Source organism: Jatropha curcas, chromosome 9 (genome assembly GCF_041381405.1).
Source record: "Jatropha curcas cultivar XTBG-Jc1 chromosome 9, XTBG_Jcur_1.0, whole genome shotgun sequence".
NCBI lineage: Eukaryota > Viridiplantae > Streptophyta > Magnoliopsida > Malpighiales > Euphorbiaceae > Jatropha > Jatropha curcas.
In genome coordinates this window covers 22,481,554-22,490,120 of record NC_143159.1, presented here as the reverse complement: position 1 = coordinate 22,490,120, position 8,567 = coordinate 22,481,554, and the positions used below count along the sequence as shown (strand labels likewise).

Here is an 8,567-nt window from a genome sequence, read left to right as displayed (position 1 = left end):
ACATTTTTTATGTTATTTAGAGAGTATAGGGATATAAGAGGATAATGGGATGAAATTTTTATTTTTTTTTTAGCAAAACAAAAACATCTTGAACCGATGGGAGCAACAGGAGTTGCATGTTGTACATAAAATCAAATATTGTAAATTTTTATTTACTGTTAAATATATTATTAATATCACCAGTAACAATAGTCTTTTTTTATCAACGATTTTAATTTCTCACTTTTTGAAATATCATTCCTTTTTTTTCTTTTAATAAATTCTATTGATAAAAAAAGAGACGTTTTATATGTTTAATCTTTAAATGAAAAAAATACATGTTAATTATTAATGTTATTAATAAAATAAAAAATAATAAAATTTAATATTATTATTTAAATAAGGTATTTATATCCGCGCGCGGTTGAAGAAGTAAAGGAGAGCAAATTTGGCTTATGATAATCTGACCAGTGGGCTGTTGGTTAGGAGGTATCGGTGGCCTGTCACGGATGTGGATGATTTGACACGTAACCGTCTTTTCCTTCATGGTTGATTGTTTGCTCTGCAGATTTTTGAAAAATTTTTTTGGATATGTTAGGGTTTTAAATTATAACCGAGGGAAGAGATTTAGCGGGGAGCCGTAAGAAACCCATGTTTAAATTGTAAATTTCTTACAAAAATTATGAATTTTTTTTATTATGTTTTTATGCTTGACATTTTAATATGTATAGCATTTTCTTAATTTTAAAATTTTAAACTACATGTTTTATTTCCAAAGTCACTATATTATAAAACTAATTTAAATTCTCCAAATTTTCAATTTTATTTCAAATTATATAAGGACAAAAAATTGTAATTATAAGATAATACAAAGTAAAGAAATAATTATGATAAATTAATCACTGTGCATCTATGTGTTAATTCAAAATTAATTATTAAGTATATACTAATCAATAGAAAACACGAACAAAAAAAAAATATATATATATATATATATATATATATATATATATATATAAAGTATTATAGTCGGCAGCTTGCCGAAGATGCTTTCAACTTGGAAATCGGCCATAGCCATAGTTCTTCTAGGAGCACAACAATTGTAGGATATATTGGACGAATTGTACACTTCGTATATGGAGCTAACTTCAGAATAGTCGAGTGAATTCCATCGAGACCTGCTGTGTAAATAAATTCCATAAAACTTTATGGAATCCTTAGGAACTTCATGAAAATATCCTTCGTACCTACCATAGGGAAGGAGTTGCAGTTGCTTTCACAATCTGACTGAAACCAAGAGTTGCACTCATCCAAATCAGAAAGCAGAGTAACCATCTTGCATATTAGCATTTTCATAACTGGGCATTTCCTCTTCCTAGACCACCTCATGGCCTTAACTGAATTACTAATAAAGAAATAGAGTTATATTCACAACTGCTCCTGACTCCCTATTGACTGAAACCAAGAGCAGCACTCGTCCAAATCAGAAGGTGGAAGAACCCTCTTGCGCAAAAGTATATCCACAGTTGGGCACTCCCTCTTCCTCCCACCTCGTGGCCTTGACCTGAATTGGTCATCAAAATCTTCAAAATCACCCTGAAACCCAAGCCAATTAAGAACAAATTTAGTCCGCTTTCAAACAATGTCAAGAAGGTTTGCAGATTAACAGACGTTGCTTTTCATTGGAAGGCCTGAAGATAAAACTTACAGCAGTGTAGACATGACAAGCAGATTTTTCGTGTCTATCTCTGACATGTTTGTATGCAAATCTCATATCACAACCTGGAACCCCACAGGTGAAACGTCTGACTTCAAGATGAGCAGCCTTCACATGCTGATTAAGATTTGTTTTCTGCATATAGGAAGAAAATGAGAGAAAATAAGCGCATGATTATAGCAGGATTAACACCACTGATAATGGAGAAAAAAAAAAAAAAAAGAATTTGAGAATGCAATCTCACATTAGAAAATGCATTGCGACAACCCTCGAAATGACATTTAATTCTCTCCATGGAACCACCACCTGATTCATGGGTGCGTAGATGTCTCTTTAAGTTCTTTTTCAACTGCTTTGTCCCACAAATCTCACAAGTCATGTATGTGTGGCATGATTGGACGTGTGCCTGAAGGCATTGAACATCGGAAAAATGCTTCATACAGCCTGGTTCTGCACAAATTGCCTCCACCGAATCCAATTTAACTGCAGCAGTAAAGACATTTATTAGTGAATACCGGATAGTGATCAAATTCCAATTAATAAATAGCTAAAACTCCAAACCAAGCATACAATATTCTTATTTTGAGAAAAAATATTCTAATTGGACAAATACACAGAAACATTCACACAAGTACCTTGTATATATCCACCTAATTACAAAAAGAGGTCTGAAAGTTGATCTTTCAAAAAGGTGGGAGAAACAGATTGGACAGGGAAGAACCTTACCATGAGAATCCTCATGTTTTTGCAGCTTTGACAAATATCTGAACACCTTTCCACACCCGGATTCTTGGCAAACATACTTCTTCTCACCAACATCGGTTGAGGGGGACTTCTGACTATGAAACTCATTAACATGCCTTTTCACATTGCCTTGGAAAACAAACTGACGGTCACAATTCTCAATAGGACACTTAAAAAGCCTTCCTTCATGCTTAAGAAGGTGGCGAGTTAAGTGGTCCTTCCTTCTGTAGCTGGCATGGCAATCGTCAACCAAGCACACATATGGCCTCTACAAAATCAGAAATAAGACATCAATAATGGGAACTATATGCATAATTAAACCACCAACGTGTTACCTGAATAAAGAAGCCCTCAAACCTCATTCAACCAGCGCGTGACTGAGGCTCACTTGAAGGAGCTTCTCAGGAGGTCTCCCAACCTGATACTAGTCCATTCAAGTCTAAAATTGCAGCCTCTTGCATTTTGGAGTTCTTTGTGTGGGATCCAATGCTTCACTCCATTACATCAGGTGCTTTTCATTTCATTAGAAAAAACAAAATTATCATGCAAGATAGCTGCATATGCTAAAAACAATGCAATTACATCAAATCCCATATGGGAAGAGAATGCAAAACTCCAGAGGACAATAGAGCAGAGACTTGAGAACAATATTGTACAGGACAAGATAAACTCAAAAAATCAATGGATAATATAGTAAATCAAAAGCTTTTCAACTCAGGAAACGGTGAATATGCAACCAACAGCTAAAGCAGTACAATCAACACAAAGCAAAACAAGCAACGAAAATAACTTAACGGCCATGATACATACCACAATGGAATGACTTTGCATATGTTGTTTAAGATATGCAGGTTTCTTGAAACTGGCACCACATTCTTCGCAAGTATTAGACTTAATACCCTCAGTTTCTTCATTTTTATCTTTTTCCTCCTTCATCTGCTCCTGAAAAAGCATAAAAACAATAAGAAAAATTATTTCAAATCGAAGCACAGGACACAATAAAAACCTTAAATCACGATACCCAATGATCTGAAGAAACATTTTACCAAAAATCCAGATCCAGATTCACTTTTTAATAGAAAAACCAATGCAGACTCGAAAATAAAAGAAAATAAGAGAGATGAAAGAACCTTGTGGTGAATTTCCATGTGAGAAGTGATAAGAGATTTCTTAGATCGACAAATTCCACAGTAATCACAGAAATAACGTCTAATATCTTGAGAAAGTGGCCTTGGCCTTTCATTTTCCATCGATTCTTCCATTTCTCTGTCGATAAGAAGAAGAATGAGAAAGTTTAGCTGGCTGCATATATAATATTTTATGGCTGACAAAAGAAAAAACAAATTCTCATGTCCCCAATTTATAATAATTTTTTTCTTTTAAACTGAAATGCAAGATTTCATTAAAACCTATTGGCAACAAAATACATTATAGTAATGATCTTTGTACCAAGCAAATATTATTATCGGTAATGGTTCTTGGCTCATGGCGATCCAGGATCATGGCAGTCAAATTGTCTATTTTGCCTATATTTTACTATGTGTAGTATCGGTTTTATCCTTACTTAAAATTGGTAGATTTTGGTGGGTAGGAATAGAATGAAAATTAAAATTCAATTTTTTCTTTTTAATCATTTAATAACCCTAGACAAAGCATTAAATGGGTGTAAATATCAATGAACATATAAAGCATTACTTTTTATTTATTTATTTGACTCATCGATTAATGAATACTACGATAATTGTTTTTTTTTTTTTTTTTTTTTTTTTGAAAGGGATTAACTAAGCCCATTATTTTTCAGTTTAAATGTATAAAAGCTTCTTCTTTTTCTTCTTTTTTGTAGCAGTTGTTTAGCACTCGCTGCTGCTCTCTGTATTTTCAATATCTATCTTAGTTGCTATAATGAATTCTTATTGCAACAGACATAAATCAAAGTTTTATTTAGTTTTTCATGGAATTGAGCCTGAGATATATGGATCGTGGCAAGAATGCTCAAGACTTGTTCTAGTTGCCAGCCATAATATGTACAAAACCTATAAGACTATGGATGAGACAGTGGAAGCTTATAAATTGTTTACTGAATCAATAGTGTTTTCGATGTCATCGAGCATCTACAAGTTCTGGTGTTATTAAGACTCAGCTAGATAAAGGACATTAATATTTGCTTTCATCTATATAAAACAGGATAGTGATATTTATATATAAGTTAACTAACATAGTAGCATAAAGTTTCCCCTCCAGAATCCCCACCATCAAGAATCTACCTAAGCAATTTCATGCACCAGAACTTCTGTAAAATTAACCATTTCATCTGATATTTTAATCAACTATCTTCTAAAAACCAATAAATGGGGACTGGGCTTCCTCAAGTCAAAGCAAAATCTCTATATTTCTTTTTACCCACAACAATAAAGGAGGTTAGAGAGGAGAAAAGAAAAAGGTACATTCTTTGCTACCAAATGTGTTGCATATGATTGAAGGAGGATTTCAAGTGAGATTTCAGTAGTATTTAATCCAACAGAAAGAATATGTTGATAATATCTATTCACAAAGAGCGCATTGGACCCTAATAAGTGCAGATTTTGAATCTTCGACCATGTAGGCCAAAATCAAAAAGTGAAATCCCATTTCCTTTAGCTCTATACAATAATCAGCAAATTCTTCTTTCAAAAAAATGTTATAATATGTCTGGATCCAGTACTTTCAAATGTCGCATTCGGATAAATTTTTTTTTTTTTTTTAATTGCTCGACCAAAAGTTAGTCATGCAATTGATTAAATTCATGAATAAAGTTTAGTTTCATAAAGGCCTTTGAAAACTTAAATTAAATAAATCTAAAGATTACCCCTTTTCTAGAGATAACTTCAAATGAACACTAAAAAATAAGATTTTATGCATGTAATTACCAAATACATGCTCATATTATAAAGCTAACCTTAGTCATGTATTTAATCAACCAAACATAACCACAAGGCATCAAATCAAATATGAATATTTAAAATTTCTTCAATCCAAAGGCAAATTCAAACAATCCCACCACGTTTTGTGATCCTAACGGGAGTTTCTCTTTCAACTCTTTGAGTATAAAAGCAATATAGCATGTTTACAACACTAATGTCTTTGGAGAACTCATCCCTCTAAAAGCTAGTTGCTAGGTGAAAAAAACGTAAGGCTTTATCTACCCACATCAAGCTCCCGACAGATACATTGCAAGGCCTTAGATCTAAATTTAACACTTCCATACAATTTATTACTTTTTTTACATTCTATAATACAATTTCAATAGAAACAAACAGACTGATAATAAAACTTCAAAAGCAAGCAGATAATGATCACTCTTTAACAAAGTACAAAGCAAGGGGGCAAGAAATGAGGCCTTGAAAAGACAAATACAAACAGCTCCATGTTTGGTTCCCAGGAAAAATGGGCAGCAGTAAAGAAACAACATTAAAAATTAAAATAATTTCATTTAGAACCAATCCAAGAGAAATAGAATTTCAGTTTAGGCAAGTTATACAAGCACAAAACGGGACTGAGACATTGAAGAAGAAAGTGCATACCTTATTGAGAGTGGGATTGTGACGAATTGAGAGTGACCCGTTACCGATAGAGATGTCTAAGCGAAGAAATGAAGAGACCCATGAAAGCGAAGCGAGTTTGACTGAATGATTTGAATCTGGGCAGCGAGTCAGCAGAGACGAGTATCCCAGGATGCTGCTGCAGAACAAGACAATATCATGCGAGCTCTCTTTTGCTGGAAACGCAGGCACTTCCACTTGCTTGCCCTAAATATTTTGCTATTTACCTTGGCGGCTGGCGGAGAGAGGGATCAACTTGGAAATGGGCCATGGGTCTTAATTAGTTGGATCAGATCAAGAGAGGTTTTCATTGTTCAAGCTCAGGATGTTATTGAACCACCATAAACAGCCTAAACCCATCGAAAATCATAATTTTGAAGCTAGTAACTCAATTTCATTTGAAAAATATAAAAAATAGAAAATTTAGTTTGGTTTATGGTATTAAAGTCATTAAGTGTCCACAAATCATTAGAAAGATGACTCACTTTTGGAGCCTCTATAAAATTACTTTTTTGAAAGTAAACTTCTAGATAAATTACTTCCTTAAAAATTATACTTCTTAATAAATAAGTTACTTTCAAATTACGAAAAATAATATAGTTTTTATTAAATAATTAAATAATTAAATATAGTGTTCTTATAGAAATACGTTGAATTATGTGAAACTGTGATTAAGTATGTTTTTATGCTATTGAGTTATGATGATTAAATATTGGATTTTATATTATATGCTGAATATTTATTTAAGCGATTGAATTATGTTATAAATGTTGAATATTGTCTGATTATGATAAAAGATTGTGTTATGATAGTATGTGATATTATGAATGTTTATGTATATTTCCCTATTTTAAATAGGGAAATAAGCACCACTAAACTTTATCCTTAGCGCGTTGACTTGTCACGGCTCATGTTGCTGATAATTGGAGAGGCGGTACACATAAAGCATCAGACTTATCAAAGGTCCATATATTTATATAGTCAATTATTATCAAATTTCTTTTCTTTTAGATTTCAGAATATTTCTAGTAGCATGTAAATATAATCAAAATCCTATATATTTTTATTTGAGTCAGAATATTTTGTAAACAGTATTTTAAAACACCAGTATTATTTTTCTATGGCCTGTGAGAATATTTTGACTGTTTTTAATTAAATGAATTCATATTTTATTCATGTGATGAAAATTATGATCTTGAGTTGAATGATTGAAGAGTTTGATGAGATTGTATTGGATGAATATTTTAAAAATGTAGTTGAGGTTGCGCATGGGTTATAGAAGTGTTAAAAATATTTTATGTGCACTAAAAAATATTGGTCGGAGTGGTTTAACATACAGAAGCACTTGGCCCATCCATCGGGCTAATTAATTACAATGTCTCATCCATCATAACCATTATTAGGGGTGGCCACGGTTCCGGTTCCAGAAAAACTAGAACCGGAATCGAACCGAAAAGGTCCGGTTTCGGTTTCGGTTTGGAACCATCCGGTTTCGGTTCCGGTCCGATGACAAAACCGACGGTTCCGATCGGTTTTCCAGCGAATTGCATAATTTTAAATTTTAAATTTTGAAGACCGGTTTAAAAAAAATTATTTGAACATAAAAAATTAAAAAATACACCTAAAAAATTAAAAAATACTTCAATTAAATTTATTTTTTTAAAGACTTGAACATAATTATTTTTTTAAAAAAAATTTTCAACTGAATTTATTTTTTGTTTAAAAAAGTTTGAACATAATTTTTTTTAAAAAAAAGGGGCTTGAACTTTTTTTTTTTAAAAAAAAAAAAATTAAGTTGCCTACGTATCCTCTTGGGGTTTAGAGGAATCAAAGCCCACGTAGTTCTTACTTACCTGATACCAATTTCACCCCTTTTACCTTAATCGCTATTTGCATCACCGGTTGATGTTCCCGTTGAGGACCCATCGTATAAATCATATAAATCTTCATTTTCTTTTGGATTTTCTTGGGCTCTTAGTTCGGCCTTGGTCCAATCATCCACGCATGATTGTGCTTCTAATGAATCGGGTGTCATATGAGATCGTGTTTCATCAAGTATGTTTCCTCCTTGACTAAAAGCTTGTTCAACCGCAACAGTGGAGACCGGAGCTGCTAAAACTTATTTTGCAATTAAAGAAAGAATTAGAAAAGTATTTGCGTGACGACTCCACCAATCTAAAATTGGAAAATCAGTATCTGCATAATCATCACCAAACTCAAAAGAAGTGGTTAGATAATTATCAAATTCAGAAAAAGAACTGAATTCCCTTGTTCTTTTTTGTCTTTGTAGTAAAACTTGTTGAGCAACACCAATACCACTTACCCTTTGTGTTGGAAATTGTTGAATATTAGATCGAGAAGAAGTAGAAGTAGATGAACTAGAAACTTGAACAAATTCATTATATAATTGCATAATATTTTGGTTAACTTCATGCATTACTACATTTATATTAACATTATCTTCTACATCAAGATTTAATACTTCATAATAAATAGTCAAATAATCACATAAAACATCAATTTTACATCTAGGATCAAATACAATAGCA

General features: G+C 32.5%; 1 protein-coding gene across 1 annotated transcript; it reads right to left on the bottom strand.

Moving 5' to 3' along the window:
• Positions 1-835: 835 nt before the first annotated feature.
• Positions 836-6,303, bottom strand: TFIIIA (transcription factor IIIA). The gene is made up of 7 exons (XM_089726442.1): positions 6,001-6,303; positions 3,571-3,706; positions 3,251-3,382; positions 2,423-2,708; positions 1,941-2,179; positions 1,688-1,831; positions 836-1,575 (listed from the first exon to the last, which is right to left on the bottom strand). The coding sequence occupies exons 2-7, from the start codon at positions 3,700-3,702 to the stop codon at positions 1,408-1,410; spliced, it is 1,101 nt and encodes a 366-aa protein (XP_089582568.1). The 5' UTR covers positions 3,703-3,706; positions 6,001-6,303; the 3' UTR covers positions 836-1,407.
• Positions 6,304-8,567: the final 2,264 nt, after the last annotated feature.

What these genes read in the sequence shown, in the direction of transcription:
- TFIIIA (XM_089726442.1), bottom strand. Translation starts at nt 3,702, where the DNA reads ATGGAAGAATCGATGGAAAATGAAAGGCCAAGGCCACTTTCTCAAGAT. An exon ending in GTCGCAATGCATTTTCTAAT is followed by an intron (nt 1,832 to 1,940) that starts GTGAGATTGCAT and finishes TCCTATATGCAG; the next exon opens with AAAACAAATCTTAATCAGCA. An exon ending in CTTGTCATGTCTACACTGCT is followed by an intron (nt 1,576 to 1,687) that starts GTAAGTTTTATC and finishes CTTGGGTTTCAG; the next exon opens with GGTGATTTTGAAGATTTTGA.